This window comes from Colossoma macropomum, unplaced genomic scaffold, assembly GCF_904425465.1.
Source record: "Colossoma macropomum unplaced genomic scaffold, Colossoma_macropomum, whole genome shotgun sequence".
Taxonomy (NCBI): domain Eukaryota; kingdom Metazoa; phylum Chordata; class Actinopteri; order Characiformes; family Serrasalmidae; genus Colossoma; species Colossoma macropomum.
The window spans coordinates 32,000,900-32,026,791 of NW_023494785.1; the positions used below are offsets into that span (position 1 = coordinate 32,000,900).

The following is a 25,892-nucleotide window of genomic DNA, read 5'->3' on the forward strand; positions in this document are numbered from 1 at the left end:
CAAGCCACATTTTATGTTTTGTTCCCCCCAATATGATCAGGGGCACACCAACATTTTGCATACAACTGTATGTTGGAACATGAAGCCACCGCAGTCTTTCTCAGCACAGCAGTGACAGTGACTTGGTGGACCTACAAGCCAGAGTAGATTTATTGCACATGTCTGAGCATGTAAAAGAGCATGTCTGTTTGTGTTAGAACCATAGCGAAACTGAAGAAAGCATTGTTTGTGCACTGTTACAGACGTACCTTTGGGAGATGACCAGTGGAGTGGAGGAGATCCCTGCAGGAATCGTCAACAAGGAGCACATCATCTTCGGCAACATGCAGGACCTCTACGAGTTCCACCACAAGTCAGTGATCCCATAAAATGTTCTCTGGTCTGAATACAGTCAGATTTCCACTCATGTTCCTCCTGCTTTTCTTCTGTTCAGACTCTTAACTCCTTCCTTTTCTCCATCTCTACCACCAGTATTTTCCTGAAAGAGCTGGAGAAGTATGAACAGCTGCCTGAAGACGTTGGTCACTGCTTTGTTACATGGGTAGGCGAACATGAACACCTGGAATTGGATTTGTGTCAGGTTTGAGCTATTTGACAATGTCAACAGTCCAGACCAGCAAAATTTGCTAGATTATTGTGCGTGTACATTTAATGGTGCAAAATAAGTCATCCATGAGTCAGACTCATTTAGCTGGTTTGTTGCGGACCGATAAAACCTTTTCTTTATCTTGGTCCGTTTAGACAGGTATGAACACTCCACCTGTACTCAAGTTCGCACCAGACAAATGAACTATGCTAGTAACGGCAAACCAGCAAAAAAATATTAGTGAAGGTATGTGTTTTTTGACACATATAGAACGCATTTTTGGCCAAGCATCAGCAACCTGATTGGTCAAATTTAAATTGGTAAACCAGTCATTAAGAAGCACAGATCAGCTAAGGTTTATTATCATTGCTTTGATTGTGACATACAATAACATTAAGTATCTATATTTTCTGTTCATCTATTTTCATGGTGGCAAATGTGAGAGTAACAAAGCATCCCTGCAAAACTTCTAACCAATAAACAAACTACTTGGGGCTCCCGAGTGGCGCAACCGTCTAAGCGCTGGCCCTATCATCAGGAGATCGCCTGTTCGATCCCTGGTGATGCTACAGCCATCCGTAGCCGGGAGTCCAAGAGAGCACAATTGGCCTCGCTCTCTCTGGGTGGGTGGGATGGCCCCTCCCTCTCCCCCCATCACTCAGCGCGATGCTAGTCAGCGCAGGCGTCTGTTAGCTGACGTAACAGATCTGGCGGTTGGCACTTTCCTCCGAGCGCGTTCGGCTGTCCAATGACGTTGCGTGAGCGGCAGTTCGAAAAGAAGCGGTGGCTGGTTTCACAAGTCTCGGAGGAAGCCTGTGTTAGCCTTCGCCCTCCTAGCGTTGATAGCATCGTGTGATTGGGGGAGTCCTAACTAGCGGGTGCAATTGGAGACGACTAAATTCGGGAGAAAAATCGGGTAAAAATTAAAAAAAAAGAAAAAAAAAAACTACTTGTGTAATTCGGTGAACTTTAGCCATTGCAGTGTGAAACCAAGCAAACCAAATGAAAAAGATACAATGTCATGTCGATGGGAGTTGCACCACTGCATAATGAAATTTGGCCAATAGATTATTACAGTGCTTCTCAAACTGAACAGTAATATTGTTTACTGGGATATTTTAAAAAGACAAGCAATGAATATTGCTGTAGTTTGTGTAAGTGCCTGACCATTATGAACGTTTTTCAGCCAATCGGTCAATATAATTTTATATTTATACTTTATTTTTCATTTTATACTCCACCAATATAAAATTTAGGGAAACGGTGCTTTTCTGACTGATATAATTGTCAGTTCTCAGCTGTGAAGTTTGAAATGAGACTGTCAGTTCTCAGTTGACTCAAACAGCAGAAACTCAATTTATATATTAATTAATTAATATAAGTATTGTGGGGGTGGAGTTCCCCAGAGTTCTTTTCAGTTTTGGTTTCTGTTAATTATCTCTCATTGCTCTTATTTTTCATCAGTTCTCTTTATATTTTTATATATTTAGCTCGTTTTGGTTTATAACAGCATTCTTTTACATTCTTTCAGTCTGCATTGCTGTTATATAGTTAAAGAGGGGGTGTCTCATATGGGGCTCCCCATTAGCACAGCTGTCTAAAGTCATATAAGGCAACGCTTCAGATAAAACCACTTGTCAGCAATATTGGCCAGTATTATTGACCAGCTGATACATTTTCATATTTTGGGCTTTTGTTTCAAGAGAAAATGACCTCTACAGTTCTGTAGCATATAAGATCTGATATTTCTGGACGTTCAGCTTTTCCTAATAACTCTCTGAGGAAGTCTCTGAAACTTCTTCTAAACAAAAAAAGACTTTTTTGCTTTAAATGCTAAATCTTCCCACACATAATGCTAATTTGCAGTGTGGGTGCTATGCCCACTAGTTCTCCATGAGGTATCGACTCTTTTTAAATAAAAAGCAGAACAATGATGATGAATGACCTAATGAAACAAGTCATGGATCTTTTTTCATCCTGCTGATGTTCAGTAGTGTACCAACAAAAAAGATACTTCATAGAAATGTAAAGGTCCAGTCAAATGTCCAGCCAACTTCTTTATAATCTTAAAGCTATTTTGACCCAAAGGCTTAAATGCTCAGAATGTGTTATTTAAATAAATATAAATAGATGAATAGTTCATGAATATGTGTAGATATATTTCCAACCCCCTTTTTTTATTTATACACTTGAATACCCATCTGGCTTGAAGTTTAGTGTCTAGTGCTGCATTTGACCTAATTCAGAAGTGGGAAGTTGGAGCTCAGAACTATATCAGTTTTGACCTCAGTGTGGGGAAAAATTACTAATGCCTTCATAAATACAAGTGTTTTTAGCCATAAATTAGCTAAAGTTAGTGATATAAGTGATAACTTTAATGTCAGTGATGTATGTACCACCTCAAAACAGTGAACTGTTAATGACAGTGTATGAATGTTGACTGATCTAAAGTAATTACTACTATAATCTCTTTAAAAGTAGAGGCATGGTACTTTGTTAACGGTGTGGGCGGCCATGTGGCTTTAACGTCTAATGCTTAACTGACAATGTAAATAGACCAATATTTCTAAATGTAGTAATTCAATATGTTAATTTACAATCTTGATGTTCTTTCTTATTCTAAAATATGAAAATGATTAATCTGGTCAGTTTCTCAGGACCACTATTGACCAGATGTTATTAGCGTACCAGACCACTTTCATTTTACTCTCTCTCTTTTCCAGGCCGATAAGTTCCAAATGTACGTGAACTACTGTAAGAACAAGCCGGACTCTACTCAGCTCATACTGGATCACGCAGGCTCCTACTTTGACGTAAGTGTGAAAAATATCGGTCTCTTCTTGTACAGTAATAAAGAGCTGAAGTTAATGTATGCATGTGATAAGGAGTTGGCTAGAGTTGACTGAACTCTAGAGTTATTGTCTGATATTTGTTGGGTTTACTTTGCGTAATGATTTAAACGTAATTACATATTTACATTATTTTGTTACATATTGAGTTTTCTTTACATTCTGCATCAACAGGTTTGAGTCCACAGTTCAGAGTTTTTAGTTACTTTTAGTGCAAAAAAAAGACAAAAATGTAAAAGAAGCTTTGTTTTTCATAAGTTCATAATAGAATGTCTACCTAATCTAATGGAAGTGAGAAATAACAAGGTCCTTACAGGAAAGTCTGTCCACTCAGTGGCCATCTTTGCAATGCCTCCATACAAGTCTGATCAAACAAGACCAGACTCCTGTCTCTTTGAATGGGGACAGACCTATAAACCCCAAACTGAAAGCTGCATTAATTTAACATATTTACAATCACTGGTAACATCTGAGCAAAATCACATAAATAGTTTGTAGTGTTTGGTTCAAATAATGGCAAATAATCTGGCTGCTGCGCATGCACACAAACATTTGAGGGCTTTTCCCGCTTGCCTGCAAACCGATTGAATCTTCTCATTGAAGGGCTGGACTTCAATGGAGCAAACACCATGTTAAATGTTATAAGCCATCCCATTCATTTTTGAACCAGTGAATATGTCTCTGGAAATAATTAAATATAAATGTAATTTTAGTACACAGTCATATGCAAAGGTTTAAACCCCCTTTAAACCAAGGTTTAAACCAAATTACAAAATCTTGTTAATTTTCTTAGTGAAAATAAAATAACTTCCTGTACTCAATTGTAAATTTTAGGATACAATTTCTATTTATTTGCTGCATTTCACATGAGATATAAAGTCACATTTTAAATTTTCTTGTTTCTTCATGTGTTAAATTCATCAAATAAACAGTAAATGTGCATTAAAATGTGCAGAGACGTTCTCTGTAGAGCATGTATCAATCTATTTTCACTTGACCAAGGGTGCCCAAACCTTTGCATACAACTGGAATTACCACATGGATTTTCATCATGTGAGAAACACCACTCTTAAGGATTAAATGCCAGCTCTGACTTTGTGTTTGGTGTCTGGGGGCGTTAATGCAGTGTGAGGGTGTTGGTCCTGCGGCTGGTCAGACAGTTTAATCTGTTTTTTTGGTGGATCTGTGTGCTGAGAGGAAGTCAGCTTGGCTTTCATCTCCACATCAGAACTCACACAGTGCTGCTGCCACAGCTTATATAACACTAAAGAAAACAATAGGGCTGTGTACATCATTGCTGCACTGTCTCAGACTCACCTACAGCTTCTTCCTCTACAGCTACTGCATCCTCCACACATGCTGAGCTGCAGACAGCACGTCCTTCCGTTCGCTCTCCTTGCCTGCCATGTTTGATATTGTTCTATATCTGCGCACTTATTTTTATACTGACATGAACATTTGTTGTTTGTGTGTATGTAGGAGATCCAGCAGAGGCACAGGCTGGCCAACTCCATCTCCTCCTATCTTATTAAACCTGTGCAGAGAATCACCAAGTACCAGCTGCTCCTCAAGGTGGGTGGGCCAGCAGAGGTGACAGAGCTCTGTGTGTGGGGGGTCCAGGCTCGGCCGACATCAACAATACACACTTCCCTCTTGAAGACATTGACAAACATTATCGGACTCTCATAGGCCTGTGTCAGCTAATAGTTAATAGTTACCACGGTAACAGCCCCCAGTGATAGTAAAAAGCCAACTTACAGTTCTTAGTTTTCTTCTTATTATTATTCTACAGTCAAAAAGTTGCAACACTGCTCCTTCTACAGCTTTTGAGCTGGGAACCACAAAACTTTGCAAGATTGTAGGACCTCTATCCAAATAGGTTATTTGTGCATTTTTTAATTGATTCGACTTACGATGTTTGAACAGCATTTGTTCAAACATGATTTTTTTCCCATAGGAATGAATGGGAGAATGCTCATTATCTTGAAACTGTGTCACTTCACCTATTAATATATAGAGCAACCGCATGGAAATCTTTACCATAGAAACCTTTGTAAGCCAAAATAAGTTATTAAAAACAATCACCAGTTCTGCAACTGCTTTAACTTTTAAAGCATTATCAGCTGATTTTGTAAAAAAAAAATGTTCAAAACTTGTTCCTTCACCATCTTTTTCTTTCTAGTTTAACCGCAGCAACACACTAGATTCAGATTAATATCATATTTATTTTACCTGACAGTAGTACCAAGAAGGGTTTGTTGTAGGTAATTGTCTGATGAGCTGCGCTGTTTGAACTCACGTAGGGCTGCATGCAGATATTGTGCATGCAAAAAAGTTGTCTGTGGTACGGTGTACTTTTTAGGGCATCCTCAGAACCCAGTGTTAGATTTCAGACTTCAGACTTCAGACCAAACAGCTTCAGGTCCTGTGAGAAAATCATGAGTAAAATCATGTCTCAACTCTTATACATCAGGTGAAATGGCTTCAGAGAAGAAAACGTTAGGCATCGTTATCATTCTCATTACTGCTGTGCAGGTAAAATAACCTTTGCGCAAATAAAAAAAGGAAAAAAATGCCTGAGACGTCCATGTCAGCCCCCAACCTCCTTGTTTTACCTGCTTTACCCGTTTACCATGGTTATTTTCACACTTACTTAACTAAAAAGACTAGACCATCATCTCACAACCTGGGTTCGATTCCCCGGCCAGGCAACTAGAGTCTTTTCTGTGTGGAGTTTGCTTGTTCTCCCTGTGTCTGCATGGGTTTCCTCCCACAGTCCAAAAACATGCAGTCAGGCCAATTTGAGGTGCAAAACAGCACCTAGGTGTGAATATAGATGTGAATGTGTGTGTGAACGTGTATGTCAGAGTGTCTGCCCTGTGATTGACTGGTGGCCTGTCCAGGGTGCTGGGATAGGCTCCAGCACCCCCATGCTTCATGATTCAGAATTTTTATTTTGATTTCTAGTGTACCTATGATGCCCTGCGTGTGTGTTTGTGTAGGAGCTGTTGACATGTTGTGAAGAGGGTAAAGGTGAGATAAAAGATGGTCTGGAGGTCATGCTTAGTGTCCCCAAGAAAGCCAATGATGCCATGCACCTCAGCATGCTAGAAGGTCAGTACAACACGATCACACACTGATACACACACATTAACACCTGCCCTGACATCATATGAGGCAAAAAAAGTCAGTTCCACCCTTATAGCTCTCTCTCTCCCTCTCTCTGCCTCCATTTCTGCTGCAGGTTTTGATGAGAATATCGAGTCTCAGGGGGAGTTGATCCTGCAGGAGTCTTTCCAGGTGTGGGACCCCAAGACCCTCATCCGTAAAGGCCGAGACCGCCACCTCTTCCTCTTCGAGATGTCTCTAATCTTCAGCAAGGACGTCAAAGACTCCAACGGCCGGAGCAAGTACCTCTACAAAAGCAAGCTGATGGTATGCCAGATTTTTCTGTTCTTGAAATATTTTGCCTCATTGAAAAGTTTGATTTCTCTCATATTTTCAGTGTAAGATTGCTAATCAACAAAGACATTTGACACTGTAGATCAGTGGTTTTCAATCCCAGTCCTGGAGACCCACTGGCCTGAACAGTTTCTGCTTTTCTCTGCCTCCAACTTACCTGATCCAGCTCATAAGAATTTTGAATATTACCTGCTGAGTTGGAGCAGGTGTGTTGGGGTAGGGAGTAGTTGAAACAGGACAGGACATTGGGTCCCCAGGACTGGGTTTCAAAACCACTGCTGTAAGACACTCCGTCTGCTTCTTTAGAAAATTTAATTTAGTCGCCATTTTATGAGCTCCACCCACCCTATACGTCCAGTGTATAAGTATAAGTACAATTACAGATGGTAGTTCATCTGTTGATGCGCAGTTTGTCAGCTCACCTCTACTCCATTTATGATGAGTCAGTCTCAGATCACAGGACCGCTGTTGACCAGATATTATTTGGGTGAAGGGTAATTCTCAACACAGCAGTTACGTGTATGTGTGTGTGTGTGTGTGTGTGTGTGAGAGAGAGAGAGAGAGAGTGTATCAGACACAGAGGTGTTGCTGGAGTTTTTACACACGTCGGTGTCAATGCTAGGTTGCACTGCCACCCAAAAATGTCCAGTCAAAAGCAGCTTTGTGCTCAGAAACTGACCACTTTTGAAGGACTTGAGAATGGCTATGGACTACAGTCTCTAATTGTACGCCAGCAAGGTGGTAGAAGGTCAAGTGCCAGTGATAGCTTCCTCTTTTTCTTTTTCTGTAGACCTCTGAGCTGGGAGTAACAGAGCATGTGGAAGGAGACCCCTGTAAATTTGCACTCTGGGTTGGACGCACGCCTACCTCAGACAACAAGATCGTCCTGAAGGTGTGTGACAGCTTTCAGGCTGAAATACTTTATTCACTCAATGAAAGGGGAGCATGACACCCTTAAGATAAGGATCTATTTACTGTAAAGCTAAACCATATCTGTGCATGAGTTTAACATGTAGAGAATGAGTTTAGTATAGAGAGAAAATGGAGGATCAGGGTTAGAATTGGGTTCACAACTGAACTTGGAAAACATGGTTTTGTTGGCAAAGAGTAATACCATTTTAGGCTGTAGGAGATCATGTGATGGTTGATGCTCATACTTGCCTGTATTTTTGAGTAACAACCAAAATATGAACAGGATTTTACCCATTTGTCCAGCAAACTGAACTGTAATTTGGGTTGCTTCTTATAGCACCCACCAAACCTGCCTGCTGATGAATAATTAGTAGGGCTGCAACAAACAACTAATTTGATAGTCGAATAATCTATCGATTACTGAAATGAATAATCGATTAATCGGATTATGAATCACTACACTACCAAATAACTTTTCTGTAGCTATTAGCTTTTAAATTTAGCTTGACGTTGTTTTATGCATTTGCTAACTAACAATGAAGAGAATAAAGATGAATACCATTCACTATTTTAATCAACTTTCCTGCTAATACAAAAGATAAAAAAAATAAAACTCCAATGTTTTCCTGTCAAAATTTATAACCAAGGACGTGCAAAGTAGCAGCAATAAAATATAACAAAACTAAATCAGTCTTCCTTTAATCAAGTAAATAAAAAAATCAATCTAAATTTAAACAGTGCAGTCTGTACTCTGTGCTCTGCTGTCTGTCTACACTTTGCTGCAACTAAATTTTACAATCACAGGTCTTTATTGAAACAGAGGAAAGTCAGCGTCTGAAAATGTTGCAGCTCAGCTCACAAGATGAAGTAGGACGGAATTTAACATTAACACTAGCTAACTAGCTCGCTAGCGCAACAATCGCCACTTCCCAAACCACACACTTCTGTACTTCACGCACTACACTAATGAGTGCGCTTCTAATGATATATGTCCTATTTTTACACACTATTTAGTGTGCTAGTATGCGATTTGGGATGCGGCGTATCTTACCGAGATGTATCTTCTTCATCCACTGAGCCGACAAGTTTCCTCTTCAGATGCTCCATCATGGAGGATGTGCTCTCGTGCCAGCTAAAGTCGGCTTTACAAATAACACATCTGGCAACCTTTTTTTCGGAGTTTGTTCTTGAGGCTGCCATCGCTCTGATGTTAACTCTCCAGTAAACTGTAATGTCAAAACGTTCCTAGTGAGCGCGAGAAAGACACGTAATGACGTCACCGACTGATCGACTACAAAATTAGTTGGCAACTAATTTGGTCGTCGATTTTAGTCGACCAAGACGAATAATCGTTGCACCCCTACTAATTAGCTAACAAAAAGGTGGGCCTTTGGACCTGCTAGCTTCTAAAGACCACCGTCGACCAGCCTGCTGTGCAACATTGTGTAGCAGAAACAGCATAAAGTGCAGCTATATGCCACTAGAACACTGATACACCAAGTTGAAGTTCTTTTTACATTCCTTTCGTATAAATGTAATGGATTGAAACACAATTGATGTATTTCACGCTTAGTATCAGTTAGCTAACTCTGCACATACTGTTTTCATGTTGAAAGAGGTAAAAAAGATGAGGCTGTATCATTGGCTGAAGTAACTATTAACATGTGTCTATTCATCTAAAAGTCTTTACTGTCTTTTTGTAAATTTCAAGCCACATCATCTGTGTTTTTTGTGGTTACATTCTGGTTTAATTTAATGCAGCAATGACAAAATGTTAAAATTGCACAGTACTCGAGTGTCAACACGCGTCATATTTTTGGGTGCAGTGTGGCGCATCCGGTGTACGCTGGCCTGAATTGTAAAACTCATTTACTGATACAGACATGAAGTTAAAAAAAACTATTTACGGCTTTAAGAAAAAAACGAATACTTGTGGAAAATGCTTCAATATGCATAGGTCACCTCATAGACCTTTCCAGCAGGGGACTCCCCAAGACCTCTGCTACAGTTAGAACCCTGTAGAGGATGCCTAAACCTACACACAGTTAAAGGAAATAAACTAGACTAGCAGACAGTTCAGTGTGTAAAGCTCAAAGAAGAAAATCTTTAAGAGGGGCACTATCAGATAAGACTCGCCCTACCTGGAATAAGAAGCGCCCCTGGTGAATTGTGGTCTAGGTTTTACAGTATGTACCATATTTATGAAGAATAATTTTTAGTCTTTGCATTTTTCAGAAATTGTGTTATTAATCAAAGTACAGCACTACAAATATAATATTTTTACATAAAATTGACACCTCTGTCAGTTGATGTGTTTGTGATTACACTTCATTGTGAAGACAAATGAAAATTTGTCACCTACCACCCCCCCAGGTTACCCTGCCATACAGTTCATAAATATGGCTTTAAAATGAATTCTATTTTTATATATTTGTACAAAAGTACATTGAACACATTAGATGTTGTCCAGCAAGGCTGGATACATCCTTGTAAATTTTTCATGTTTGTTCTAAAAGTAAGCTCAGAAATTCCACCTCTCCTTTTGTGTTTGCCAAAATGGCATCTCATTAGCTACAGGACAGTGGAACAATAGATTGTGAGATAATGTCTTACATATTGAGAGATTTAAAGATATATTAAATATGCTTAAACCGTCCTGTTTCTTTCCCTGTTATGAGTCATACTATTGTATAAATGAGCAATTTCATAAGATTTGACCATCTTATTTGGACTCTTATGTAACTCCAGACCTTGGATAAGAGTTACTGAGGTTTAGAAAGGCAAGACTGATGAGTCATATGCTAATCTAAGTGTCTACACATTCACACATGCAAACATGCTCTGCACACACACGCATATCCAAAATGTGAGTGTTGGAAGGAGCCAAATCCAAGCAACACTGTGACTACGTGTGTTTGTTTGCTTGTTCGTCTCTTCCGCAGGCTTCCAGTTTAGAGAACAAGCAGGAGTGGATCAAGAATGTACGGGAGGTGATTCAGGAGCGTACCATTCACCTGCGGGGCGCACTCAAAGAGCCCATCCACATCCCCAAAGCCACTGCCACCAAACTTAAGGGCAGACGGTACGTCAGTCTCATTTTGGGATGCGCAATATGGACAAAATATGTGGTGGTACTCAACTCAATGCATACATGTAAATTGATTTGTCCATCGTTAAAATACGCATGACAGAAATTGCAAACTTATCACTGCCAATACATCAAAAGGTACATAGTAATTGATTATTTTTTAAAAATCAGTTTAGGTTTAATCAAGTACTTGTGGCACACCTAATTATGATCATATTGGAGCTGTGATATTCCTTGGAGTATATTAAAGAAATGGTGAAAAAAATCAAGGTAGCGCAGTTGTCCACTTTTCCACCCAGATGTAGTCAATCAGCCAAGACATGTTTGGTCAGTAAATTTTGCTTTTTTGCTAAGAGCTGGAACTACAAGGCTAACGTTACTAACAAACACTAGACGTCAGTAGACACCCAAATCTTTTCCATAAATACATCCCCAAAACTTCTCTCAACCTTCTGAAACCACAACCAGGTCTTCATTAAGGGCATGCAGACTTGCCAGTGTGGTTTAGAGCACAGTATGACTTACTATCAGCTATAAAAATAAACAAACTTTACCATGTAGCTGAATACAGTAGGCAGCCACTTGTGCTGAAATTTGACTTTCCTTCACATGCATACACATCAAACACATATGGCTGCACCACAGATTGTGTTTGCTATTTCTTTTGCTTCAGTTTATAAAAAATAAAATCTTGAAATTTTGGACTTCAAATGCAATTTAGAGTTCATATGCCAGTTTTGGATTCTGTGGGCAAGTCAGAATTTGGCACAACTGTTATGTGTATATTTGATTTTTTGCCGAACCATTCCATTAAAAACACACTAGTTAACTTTTGCTGGGATGTGGATTTTTTAACCAAAATTATTAACATTTATTTATTTATTTGGTCATAATATTTACACTCAAATAACCACAGAAAAACTCATATGGCTTGTCCGAGACTTGGTCAAGGTGGTCAATAAATAAATGAATGAATGAGTGAATAACTGAATGAATAAGTAAATACGTAGTAAGTGGTTGATTAGAAGTTGTATTTGCATACTGCAGCCGCCAGCAAATCAGTATTGCAAAGGATATCATTGTGATAATGCCGGACAAAGGATACATAATGCAGATTTAATCTCAGTCCGCTTTCAGTCACCCTGATAAGTATGCAGATCACAGGCTTCTTTTTGTTTGAACTGTCCTTTTTGATTGAGACTTGTCTTAACCGATCACAGGGAGGGAGAGGACCTGGACAGTCAGGGTGACGCAAGCAGCCAGCCAGACACGATCTCCATCGCCTCCCGCACCTCCCAAAACACCCTGGACAGTGACAAGGTGAGTGTGAAACCTGACGCCTACTCACACAAACACACTCAGTCCACCTGCTGCAAGAAACGCAACCGGTCACTTCAAGCACAACACCAGGCTGTATGATGTCAAATTATTGTTGGAGGATTATTAAAACAATGTGTAGTAAGAAATAATTGTATTTACATCTGCAACAGTGGAGCACAGAAAGTGGGGGGCAAGCAAGAGCTGCTTTCTGAAAAAAAGAAAAACGAGATGCCTCACCGTGATGGTCAGCATCACAGAAACATTTGTGTATAGGTGCTACAAGCATATACAGCTGCAAACACTGACTGAGTGTACATCTCTCGGCAGATATTCTCAGCACTTCTCCAGTAATCCCATTTCAGCATGGTGGGTAATGTAGAGAGGCCTGCTTCAACCAGAGAAAGTAAAACCACTTTTTTTTCTCTGAAACCTTTAAGACAACTTTGTTCTTGGTTTGGTGGTTTTTGCTGTAGGAATTTTTTCAGCCGTCCGAAATGAAAATCATGGGATTTTGCTGTGTAATTCCGGAGATATTGAACTGTTTTATTCCTGAACCTGTAAAGCTTGTTGGGGGTGTGGCTATATATGTCTACCGTATGTCATTTAACATGGCAGATGCCGTGATTATCTGTATTTTCTGTGGAATCAACACACTTTTTTACTCGTAGTCAGTGTTGTTCAATCAGTAGGCCATGTGGGTACCATTAGTGGGCTGCTGGGAATTTTTTTTTTTGTTTTTTTGTTCGTTTGACCACAAAACTTTATTAGAATATGTAGATGTTTAACTAAACCAACAATTTTTAGTATGACAAATGTTATTCTTGTAATCATTCTTCAAAAAAAAAAACATCAAAATGCCTAAATATTTAAGTCGAGCTCAGCGATGACATATAACTGACATATAACTACCTAGATATGTTTCTACTCTTTTCAGAGGACGTCAGTGTAAAACTTTTATCTTTTTGATTAAATGGAATCCATCCTTCATGGATAAATAGCTACAAACAGTGGTCTATATTATTCTGCTTGATTATGCAGTCAAGTAAAATTCGATAGGCTACTTTCAGTTCAATTCAATTCAAATTTATTTGTACAACACTTTTTACAACAGTCATTAAATCGTCTTCTGGTCCACGATGTTGGAAGAAAAGTCAGCCTTTACTTCACACTGCTGAAAGAGTGTTAAAGAGGTAACAGTTAAAAATTGCTGCTGCTATAAATAACCTGAACTGTGACAGAGCACATCTTTTGTACTGAGAAGCATTAGTGCTTGTTCAGAACACTTCAAGCCAGAAGGATGTTAGAAGTTTGGACTATTGAACCAGCATCAAATATTTTGCATTTATAAGCTGACTTCAGAGTTTCCAGGTAGCCTGTCGTACTGCAGCTGTAGTCGTCTCTCTCCTATGGCTTCCAGTGTGAACTCTTCAGTATCATTATATATATATATATATATATATATATATATATTCAGACCTTAGATATTCACAGGGATTATGTTATGATCTGTTTATTTAAACCCTCTAAGTAACTAATTGAGATAATAATATACTAAATATAAACAAAATCATAATTATAGGGAATTTTCTATTGTGAGACGGCTGTCCTAATCTCTAACCCCTCATTTCAAATTGTGAAAATAATACTTCTCTTTTTTTTGCATTTTTTAAGTGTTGTTTTTAATGAGATCTTTTTTAGTTTCTTTTAAAGTGAAGTTGAAAGTTTTAGGTTTGTCATGGTTTTAATTTTTAAATAAAAAAAGCCTTGTTTTAGCTACAGCCCTGCATTTTAGAGCAGGAAGTGAGACTACATCCCTGCAATGCAGTCTATCAGCAGTTCTCAGCGCTATCATTGACTCAAGCCCAGTACTGTACATTTAGATGCTCATCCATAGACTACAAGTCAGAGGGTTGTAAAAGATTGATCAGTCCTGTATTTTGAAGGTTGTTTTGCTGAGGATTCCTGCATCTACAAACGGTCATGTGCTTGTAATGTAATAAACTCCAGTAGGCTTGTCACGGGAGATGGTGAAGACAGAGCTGGCGAGGTTGCAGGAGTTTCTCTTAACAGCACAGACGTTCCTCCTCCCACTCTCTGGCTCGGCTCTGCTCTCCCACAGCCTTGTTTTTCTCACTGATCCCCATCGCAAGCCTTCAACCACGCACAAATACTCAGCCTAGGTATCTAGCACAAAGATCCTAACACACATACTTCCATATGTAGACACACCTATACACACATGCACAAGTTCTATAGAGCCTTCTATAGAGAGTAATATATTGGACATACAACAATATATTCCCACTGTCATAACAAAACCTCACATCTTAACTGTAATGTACATTAATGTAGCAAGAATTATTACAAAACAATTGTGCACCATTTTTATTGGTGCGTTTGTCAGCAATGTAAAGGGCAACTAATAATTTCAAGTGGTGTAAATATAAAAGCAAAAATGGAAATGAAAGTATACGAACAATAGATGTTAATATTTTGGGATTTACTGGAAAATACAGTACTGTGCAAAAGTCAGAGACCACCTTTCATTTATTTGATTTCTTGTAAAAATGGCCATTGAGCGTATGTTATTCATTTTTCAGTGTCAGGAAAAAGCATATAAAACATATAATAAATAGAAAATACACAGAAGCCTCAACTACTAAATGGAATATCAAACTTCTCAGTCAATTGTTTTTCAGAGACTTGCTTTCAATTTTTCAAAGAAATCTGCTGGGATATTTTTTCATACCTCCAAAGTTCAGTCTTAGAAGTTGGTTGTTCTGAGAACACCAGCAGCTTCTTTGTTTGGTTAGATTTGTCTTCTATTTTGTCTGTTTCCTTTTCTCAGTAACAGCTTCTTGACAGCTACACATACTTTCAGACTCGATAGTGTTGAGTTTCTCTCACAGTGGAAGGATGGACAGAAACACCAGTGGATTTTTTCAGATCTGAAGCAAGAGTGGAGCTTGAGTTTCTCCCCTCTTTCAAAAATGAAAGTACAGTTTGTCTGATGGTGACCGTTTTGGTGGTCTTCCATTTTCTTTATATCTTTTGATTTTTTTTTGTACTCCGGTTTTGGAAACTCGTATCTTTGCACTTATTTTCCTTTGACTTTCCCCTTCCTTATGCAGGTGGATTATCTTATGTCTTATCTGCTTAGAAATGTCTCCTGAAAAATGAATAATTTTTTGCCATTTTAAATGAAAATTAGAATGAAAGGTGGTCACTGACTTTTACACAGTACTGTATATTATGTACATATATATCATGTTATGTTTTCATAGGAGAGAAACTCACACACCAGGTTGCTATTGCAAGCTTCTCACCACACGCTCACACTCAGCTCAGAGGAAATCATTATCTCTAAATTGACTGGTGTATCCCAGCCGGCCTCTTCACAATGCCCCCATCTGTCCTGTGCCAGTCAGCACACACAGAGCACTCTCAGTCCACAGCGAGGTGAGAAGGTCAGAGCCCGCCGTGCGCTTCCCCGCTGCGGCATTTTAATTAGCCTCCTGCTCCTTTAAAACAGCTCTGTGGTCTCCATGTGCCTCCGCCTCCGCTCCCTCTCTTTCTCCCCCTTCCGACAGCCCTCGCGCCTTCTGAACATGAGTGACGCTGTCGCTGCGGCGACGCCGCGATGTGTCAGCAGCCTCCAACCGCCTGCCTCTGCAGCTCGGCTGAGTTCCTAAGGATCAGGGGAACGAGAACTGACAACAGGGACGGAGAGGAAGGCTTGGTTCCTTTGCGTTTAGCTTCCCATCGCTGTGCCTGAAGGACGCAGCAGTTGTCATTAGAACTATGAGGCTTTGACTTGGAGCATTTTGCTGTTTCGCTCGTTCAGTGTGGACTTGCTGAGGGACATGGAGTGCAAAAGCTCAGGGTCAGTGGCACAGCTGCTGTGCTCCCTGGCTATGCCACACTATCAGTGGGTACGTGATTGACAGTTGGATGGAAACTTTGACCACAAACTCTTGCCACTGTTTGTGTCTGTGCCTGTTAATTTATTGCATTTTTATTGCTATGGATTAGTGTTCAGTCAAATGAATAATGCTTTAAAATAACATCACAATGGCTACACAACAAGGACAAAATAGTAATATTGCAATAATGTTGCTACATATTACAAAGCAGCTTGAAATACATTAAGGATGCATTGATGAATCAGTGATGGTTAAAGATGGGCTTGCAAGGTAATTTAATGGGGTTGCATGAATGATTTGATTCATCAAAACACCCACAGAAACATCTTGAGCTGTGATTGGTTAGGATGCTCACAATACACAAATTGTTATTGTTCAGATGGTTTGTTTGCATATTTCAGCCTTCTGTGATATCAGTGTTGATATCCAATATTGTGAACAATAACCAAACACTGAAAAAAAAATTCCTGGCATGCGTAAAAATCTTAAATCTAGTTGATAAATCTAAAATTTTTCATTAGATGGTTATGAAGTAAGTTTGAAGTAATTTTTTTCTGGAGAAATTATCTTATTCTGTTAGACAGTTTTGCTTGTTCCAAAACATAATGCACATAGTTTCAAGAAATTAGAAAGTTATCTGCCAGAAGAATAAAAAAATGTTCTTGATTTCTCTTGAGTTTAAAATATTATTTTAAAAAATCCAGTTCTTACTTATCTATTCTTACGTACAATATTCTTTTTCAATCAGTACTGCTTTTTAATTAATATTTCCTTTCAAGTGAATATCCCTAAACTGAGCTATTTGGCCTACAGGTGTACATAACAGTTGACAATCTAACTTTAATTAATTTTACCTTGTTCAGTGATCATTAACCAGTCATGCATCCTTCCCTTGTCCACAGCTGTCTGGCGGTTGTGAACTGACAGTGGTCATCCATGACTTCATGGCCAGTAATGGCTCAGAGTTGACTGTGAGGCGAGGTCAGACCGTGGAGCTCCTGGAGAGGCCACAGGACAAGCCTGAGTGGTGCTTGGTGCGCACCACTGACCGCTCACCTGCCCAGGAAGGCTTAGTGCCCAGTGCCATGCTGTGCATTGCCCACTCCCGCAGCAGCATGGAGATGGAGGGAATCTTCAACCACAAAGGTAGGATGAAGGAATTTACCTGAGTCTTCAGTTTCAGTGTTTAAGTGGAGTGGGGTTACGCAAGGGTGCAGTATGGGTTCGAGTTTTGCGTTGTAGGTTTTCACAGTGCAGCGGATGTGTTTTTTTCACCTTTGTTTGAATTTGGACGTTTAAACACCTGGATGTGTGCCGTAAATGAAAAACTTGTTCTGTGAATAATTAAAGCTTACTGTTAGACTTAATTTGACTGTGCTATTTGATTTTCCATTCCTTTGACCCTGTAATGTTTTATGTCCTGAGATGGTCCTGTCTCAAAAAGAGCTTCAGTCTATAATGTGTCAGCTTTCCCCTGCCTGGAGGGATTTCCACTCAGACATGTTCGTACTGGTGTAGGAGGATTCCAGCTGTTTCTTTTGTACGTAGTTTACAGACTAGCACCAGTGACTCAGCCACCAAGCCCATGATGGGTTCATTAGCAGCCACACAGTCGCATACATGCCCTTTGAAAGGACATACATTTCATGTGGAGTTATTGTCTATACCTCATGCTTGATGTAACTTACAATTGTAAATTGGCTAAAGGAAGCTACGTTGTGAATGGTTTATGGTACTGTAGATAATGTGGAATGGTGATACTCTATAGGTCTTCTGCAAAAGATGCTGTTCAGAAAAGTGTAAAACTTATTTTAACTTCAGCGTTGAATGCAAATAAAATTGTACCCGCTGTCCAGCCCCACGCACTTTTGATGAGCGCTTAGAGACAGACAGCATGTGGTAATCGTGGCGACAGCCTGTGTTATCTGCTGAGCAAAGTTAACTTGCCACGGGGGATTTCCCACAATCCCAAAGGTCAGAAAAGATGATGATAAAATCTCTTCTACAAGTGCTTAGCAGTTCCCTGAAGGCTTCAACCAAGCAAAAGAGTTTTGGTAGACATGGTTTATGACATTAAGCATGTTCATTGTGTTATATTCTGTATTGTTTTACATATTTATAGTTTCCGCTGTGCTGTCTTCTGGGAAGGTTCTAACCATTTCTGACCACAAATTGGAATTGTGTGAAAGACTTTGCTTGGTAGGAGTTTTCTCACAAAGAGAAAATCAGGTGGTGACATGTGCTTTAATTGGCAGAGTGACCAAGCATAGGCTTCTGGGGTCAACTGGAAAGGGGTGACTGGGCCGCCATTGTGATAAATCCAGCCGTGTGTGTAAGGTTTTGTGTTCATTTGTGAATGCTGGACTGAATTCTAAGTGAGGCCCTGTCCAAACATATCCAGATATTTTTGTGAAGTAGTTTTTTTGTTCTGTGTTTTGGCCTCCTGTCCACACAAAAATGATGTTTCCATTCACAGAAAAAATGAGGTTTTTGTAAATGCTCTTCAGGCAGTATAGGCTGTTAACTTACACGTTTACATTTATTGAGCATGCAGAACTCTTCTGTGAAATATGATTGATAGCGTTAATTAAATTTAGTTTTATTTTTTCATTAAATTGTAGTATGGAGGTCTACTACTGTATGTACTGCTTCAGTTCTTTTACATGAGGTATAAACTTAATTGCAAATATTAAAAATACCTTATAAAGATTCTAAAGATGTGTTTTGATCGTTACCAATTTAGATAAAAAAAACATGGCAGCAAGTGGTTGGCTTTGCTTTTTAAAGCTTTGATTTTCTGACGGAAATCAGGCTTGGAATCTCTGTGAAATCTCGAGTTACAGAGGTTTGACGCACTACAAGTAAAAGCCTATCGGGGTTGTAACCATAGCTGCCACTTTGTTAGAAAATCTCTGCTTCGCCTTCATGGCGCAATCTATATGTTTTGCAATATGCACACATCCTCTGGAGGAGAATGACTTCAGTTTCTATGTGGTATTAACACCCTTCACTGAGCTGGCATGCTCATGTGAATGTATTTCAGTTGTTTTGTTAGTGCTTGTGCAGACAGAGAATTTCAAAACACTGTTGGTGTGGACAAAGATATTTTTGTATGATTTTAAAAGTATCCAGATACGTGTAGACAAGACCATAGAGCTTGTTTCCCTTTCGTGGATCTTTGCTTCTTCTGTGTAAAATTATTGGTGTAACAATACGCTAAGCTCATACTTCAATTTGATTTACGATGATGCTTTTAATTAAACTGCAGCTGGGAACAGGAACCTGCAATCGAGCAGCTAATAATTGGGCAGCTGATATTGGACATCTGTACAGTGTACATTGTGACAGTGTTGCATTGTGATATACTATGTCAGAGTGTCTTTATTTACACTTACTGCAAATAAATAGTCCATCCAGGTGTTTGATTATGTGGATTATTATCTAGAAATACTAAAGATTGAGTAGTTTTAAACAGTAGCTCATGTCTGGTGGATTTTAGAGTCTTGTTGGCTTATATGTTGTACATTGTGGCACTGAAGCCATTGATTAAAGTCACGACTAAGTGCTGATTGGACCCAAGAACCTTTCCCATTGATGACTCCTGTAGCTGCTGAATGCAGAGAACTGCTTGTGGAATCCTGAGAGCCTCTGGCCTTGAAGCCATCAGTGAATTGCTTGTTAGATTTCATAACAGCTACCAGGCATCCTCACCAACATAGGAGATATATGTTTTACAAACTTTAAACTCAAGCGGACAAAAGGGCAAAAGGGCTACATATGTTTCATCATTTAATATTAATATTGATAAAATGTTCATGGTTACATGATAAAAAAAGAAAAACACTTGGAGTAGTTAGAATAGGTTGTGAGTGGAATTCTTCTAAAAATTCTTTTAAAAAATTATTTAAATAGCAAAAGGTCCCTAATTCTATTTTCTTTTTGATTGCCGAAGTAAAAACAAGTAAAAAGAAATATACCCAGTATCTGTGTACTTAACTGGCTCACACTGCATATACATCATGAAATCATAACGCAGATCAGCTGAAACCACTAAATTGAGCCAGAATTGGAATCAGCCAGTTTTTACTCCTAATGCGCAGTCTGCAGTTGGCTGGTTCCAGTTTTGCCCAGTTTTATTTGTGCACCCCTAAAAGTTAATGACCTTTACGAAACTGATATCACAAACATTTGTCATATGCAAATGAGCTTCTGACCAATCATTGAATGTTCTGTATGCTGTGAGCACCCTGACCAATCACAGAACCAACATTCTGTTTTAGCGTTTGGATGATTTTAGGAATTCACATGATCCATGATGGTAAAAATGTAAAGATGAATTAGTCAGTTTATTTATTTTATTGCTAGTATAACTAGGCTGTAAAATGCAGGGTGGAATGAAGGGCTTGTCTGTGTTTACACTGACCTCCTGTCAGTCATTTTATACGACCCTCCCTTCCACCACTCTGCCCCCATCTCTGTCTCAGACTCAGAAAACATGGTGGAATCCAGTTACCGACCAGCACCAGCAGGTATTAGTACTGTGGGGATACAAAACACAGAGTGTTGGCAAAAAACTTCACAACAAAAAAAGTGATGCAACAAAAATGAATACTGGAAGTTTTCAAAGATAGAACTGTTACATGTGAAGAGGATAAAGTTGGATGCAGAATTAGCAATATTCCTCCTGGACAGCTATATTTAGGTTTAGGTATATAAAGGACTGAACTCAAGGTGCTGTGGGCTATATTGTGTTTGTTACGTAGCAACGTTAGCATAATGGCATACATTTATCTTATTTATCTTAATAGTGAAGTAAGGCAATAAGATGTCATGACGATGCTTGGTAATGCTAGTAAACTCTTATGCTGGACACCGTTTAATTTATGGACATGCTTTGTGTTGATATGCGGGATGGGAGGTGGGTCCAAATTATTCCAGTGTTGTTGTAGTTCACCTGTGTAACCATTAGATATCTAGATATCGTATATCTTCAATTTTGACCCTCCACCTGTAAGTAATTTTGGTCAAAATGGTGCAGGCCACGTCACACCAACAATTCACCAGTGTATTCTTAGTGTATTGCGAGGCGTATCGCAATCACAGAATGTGGCAATATGATCACAGGATGGTATTTAGTGCATTTTATGCAGCCATAACTGAGGTCGTGGGAAAGGTGCCAGTGCTCTCTCAACAAGGACAATGAGTATTTATAGAATGGGTAGAAAGGACATGTGAACATGTTTAACATTTCCTGACCAGTCCTTGTGAGCTCGTACATTGAAATTTTTGCGATTGCTGGTGATTCAAAGTGTGTCATATTAGTCAGCACATAGAACCCAAAGCAGAATCCTCTGAATGTCCACTGGTGCTGGAAGGAGGGTAAAGGAGCCTTGTGTGTTTCCATGTGTTCGTTCAGCAACAGGAAGCAGTCCGACTGGCCAAGTCCCAGCCGCAAGATGCCAGCCAAACACACAGTTCAACAGGAGAGTCTTTGTACTGACCACTGTGCCATTTCTGTATTCCTGCACTGTCCACCTCTATCAATAAAGCTAGTGAGAGAGGTACTTGTTTCAATAGGTAAAATATGTACTGCGACTTGATATTGGCCATACCTGTTGGTCATCCTCTGGACAACTAATTACTGTAATGCATTTACATACATTTCTGGAGAAAGTTTTGGAAAATCACACTATGAATGTGTTCTTTTGCCATATTTCCATGGATGTCAGTGTCCAAATTAGATTTGCGCTTTGGTCCGATTCCTAGATGACAAGTAAAGATAACAAGAAAAGTTTTTGATTTTTTTTAGCTTTAACTGCAATAAGTGAAAATTGGGGAAAAAAATGTGCAAAATCTAAAAAAAAATTTCTTAAACAATTTCGTCTCCTTTAGTGGACTGTGCCTTTTCTTGCTCGTTCTCCCTCTCTCCTTACCTCCCCCTCTCTCCCTCCCTCTCTCTCTCTACCCACTCTAGTCAGCACCACCCTCCCTTGCTCTCTCATTCTCTCACTGTTCCACACATTATCCAGTGGGATATTTTCAGTTTGATGCATAGCGTTTCGGGACACGAGCCGTACCGCCGCGTCCTTTAAGGCATGGCGCATGGATTAAACTCATTTTTATCTTTGAGTCCAACGTACCATATGAACTCGGCAGGAGGACACTTGGAGAAATGCAAAGTGTGGGTGCTGGATTTGGGTACGTACTGTCCTCAATTTCTGTGATTGTAAATGCTTTGCCATTTAGTTTACACCTATTTCAAATAGAAATACTAATTAAGTTTTCATTTATTCTCATTTGAAATGCTAATTACAGTAGACTGATGTCTGTGACCAAAAGCTTGTCTGTCATATGTTTCTGATGACAGTGGTCAGTGTCGTCTCAACCACGAAAGCTTGATTTATGTATCGGCTGCACTTAAATTTGGTTATTTGTGCACTCATTGTCAGTGCTTTTAGCAACTTTTTGTTCATTTACACTTTAAATCCTAATGACAGTCATATGATTTGAATGAACAAAAACAGTAGCTGTCACGCTTATGGCAGCAGACATCATTTATACAGTTGTCAAGCATGATAGATGAATGGACTTACATTTGTTTGTTTATACACTTGTTGTATATTGTCTTATGGGATTGTTCTGTCCACTCCTGCATGTTGTTGCGTGTGGTGTTGGTCCCTCCAGGGTGTCTTTGGGACATTCTTTACATTGTTCTCCACTGTCTCCAGTCTTGGAGAACACACTTGGTTTTGCAGTCATCCTCTAGCAGTGGTGCTCCATAAGAAGGCATTGATTTTTTTTTTTTTATAAACGCTATAATTGGAATTCCATGCATTTAATGGCAGTATGTGCATGCCTGCTTTTTATATCCACAGGGTACAAGGAAACAAAGAAATAAATCAGCACTGTGGATGCCTGTTTATTTGTGGCTATGCTGGCAGCTTGTGTAACTGTGTGGTTGAACATTTGGAGAGTTGCAGTTGGTGCCTTCTGGGTTTGTCCACTGCTTTTGTATCTCAGTATTAAAAGTCTAATGCTCAAAACAGTCACCAGAGTTTAATCATAGAGGCGTAAGTGAGTCACAGAGGCCCTAGAGGAAATGAACCAGACATCCCAACTTAATTAGACTTGGACTAAACCTACAAAGTTTACAGGCTACTTGTCTTTCTAAGTGAACTGAGTGTGTGTGTGCTGTGTAGGGGTGTTGTGGTTTGAAGTTTTAAGGGAATGATGACCTGGTCGAAAAATATCACGGTTTAACTGTTTCACGCAGGGATACTTCGATATCAATTTTTCCATTTTGATACCGATTTTAGATGATTAACACTAACCTTTTTTTTCTTACTTTACTTAATAATAATAATAATAATAATAATAATAACTGTTTATTATTATTATTATTATTATTAGTAGTAGTAGTAGTAGTACTGGTAGTAGTAGTAGTATTACAATCCAAATTCTAAATATCTCTCAGACCTTCACTTCTTCATTAACAATCTGGGCTAACATTAACTCAGACTAATACCTTAGGATGAATTCCGACTGGTCTATCATCCACTACCATTGTCTTCCCACAAAATACTGGCATTACAGATTTTGCCAAGAGCTTTTTTACCGCTGCTTGTCAACCCACACCGCCGACGTGTTCTAATCCTATACTGGTATTATTCACTACAGAAATGGTATCTTGACAAGTGGAAATATCTTAAATTCAGTCAGTCTTATCTGTCTAATATTTCTCATATTGAGATTGCTGTCAGCTTATTATAAGATTATTTAACTTATTTCCAGACATTCTTTACATGTTTAAAGTCATTCTATCAAGTAAAAATATCTGTATTGGCAGATAATTTTGCTTATTTTCAGAAACAAACTTGAAACAAGCAAAATTATCTGCCAGTATAGGGAGATTTTTTTTTCTTGATAAGTAAAGATACCATTTTTTTGCAGTGTAAAGAGTAGCCACAATTATTTAAAGGTTTTTTGAGGTACTTCTGAGGCCACAGTGTTGCTTAAGGCTGTGTTTCTCATGGGGTTAACTTTAGATTTTGGGGATTTGTTGATCTGTTAGTTGTTCGCAATGTTGTTGTTTGGTTTGTTAATGGGCAACAATGTCATGTTTCATGCGTTTGTGTGTGTAATATTACTAAGTAGCACTGGTGCATCTTAACAGTCCTGTCAAGTCCTGGAGAAAAAATGAGCTCTACATTTTTTCAAGGAGAGTCAAGATGGAGGGGGTGATGGCTAAAAAAGCCCAAGAACCACTGGTTTAAGGAACTATAACTTATAGACGGGAATAAACAGAGACACATTTAACCAGAATTTTGGAAAAGTCAGTGGTCGGGTAACTGTCCGATCTTGCCGGACATCGCAGAGCAGCAACCTGTGCTCTAGCTGCGCCACTGAAGTGGTCTGTCTCTCACACATCCAGCCCTGAGCTTATTTTACACCCCCCAGGACAAGAATGTGTCATGACCGTTGACTCGTTCTCTTGTAAATCAAGGTGGACAGACGTTCTCCTTCTAACATTAGCTTCACACCAAAGACTTCAAAGGGAACACTAGTGTCATCCTGCCACTCCCACCCTTCCAAGCCCTTCAAACAGAAGCCCCCAGAAGACATTTCTTACCCTGGTTAGCCGGTCATGTCAAGGGCAACCCATAACTGAGCCACAGCGATGTATTCTTATCTTGGACCCTTGCTGGTCCACTACTGCATGAGTAGCCATCTAAATCAACAGAGGACCCCATCGCTCTGCCATGTACTCAGATTAGATTATTTTACGTTTTAGGGCTGTCTCAGTTAATCAGTTAACTTAAATACTCCTTTAAAAAATAACTGATGGCTAATTTTCTTCCTGATGAATCTGATGAGAAAGCAACCTGCTGGTTGTTCTTGCAACAAGAAATCCTGACAGACACAAACTTTGTAGTTTATACTTTTCTTTAAAATATTTTAACTTTTATTTAACCTTTTTTAAAAACATAAACAATAACACAGATCCCTCTGACAATGGAAACATATATATTAGGGCCAAAAAAAGAAAACAAGATAGAAAAAAGGAGGAAAAGAATGAACGAATGAATGATTGATATGAGCACATTTTCAAGGACATCCTTAAGCTGGGTGTAAGGTAAGCCTTTATTTGTTCTGAAACCGCTGGGAAATGAATTTTTTTTACAAGCCTTAGAAATATGTTCTGCATTCTGCACTTTTGTTGTTTCCCTCTAAGTGTGGTAAATGATGAATAGTCGTCTGTTCATCTACTTTTTGAGTGAGAAGTCCACCTAAAATGAATTGTTTGTCCTCTTTGGAACAAGCTTCAGTACAGCCAACTTTGGCTGCTATGCTGGCAGATTTTCAAATCACACCATGATGTTTGGGTGCCTTACCACTGCGTTATACTTTACCTCCACCAGAAGTGTGTGGGGGGTTGCAGTCATGGGTCTTCAGGTGGCATGTATGCTAAATTTAGGAAATTTGTTCATTTCTTCAGCATTAAAAAAGCAGAACAGTTGGAAGCATTTAGGAATAACAACAGCTCAGCAACAAAGTGGTAGACCACACAAACTCACAGAGCAGAGTCACTGAGTACTGAGGTGGTACGCCTATCCTGTGTAGCATCACTCACTATGGAGTTCCAAACTGCCTCTGGAAGCAACATCAGCACAAGAACTGTGTGTCAGGAGCTTCAGGAAATGGGTTTCCATGTTCGAGCAGCTACGCACAAGCCTAAGATCACAATGCGCAAT

General features: G+C 39.2%; 1 protein-coding gene across 1 annotated transcript in view; it reads left to right on the plus strand.

The window, feature by feature from the left end:
* The window catches only part of triob (trio Rho guanine nucleotide exchange factor b), a 183,585-nt gene that overhangs the window by 130,839 nt on the left and 26,854 nt on the right, over window positions 1–25,892 (plus strand). The window contains exons 26-35 of the mRNA XM_036590656.1: window positions 243–352; window positions 472–541; window positions 3,310–3,399; window positions 4,915–5,007; window positions 6,438–6,549; window positions 6,680–6,870; window positions 7,688–7,789; window positions 10,752–10,891; window positions 12,118–12,217; window positions 17,043–17,286. Coding sequence (XP_036446549.1) covers window positions 243–352; window positions 472–541; window positions 3,310–3,399; window positions 4,915–5,007; window positions 6,438–6,549; window positions 6,680–6,870; window positions 7,688–7,789; window positions 10,752–10,891; window positions 12,118–12,217; window positions 17,043–17,286 — 1,252 coding nt within the window. The remainder of the gene's footprint in view (window positions 1–242; window positions 353–471; window positions 542–3,309; window positions 3,400–4,914; window positions 5,008–6,437; window positions 6,550–6,679; window positions 6,871–7,687; window positions 7,790–10,751; window positions 10,892–12,117; window positions 12,218–17,042; window positions 17,287–25,892) is intronic.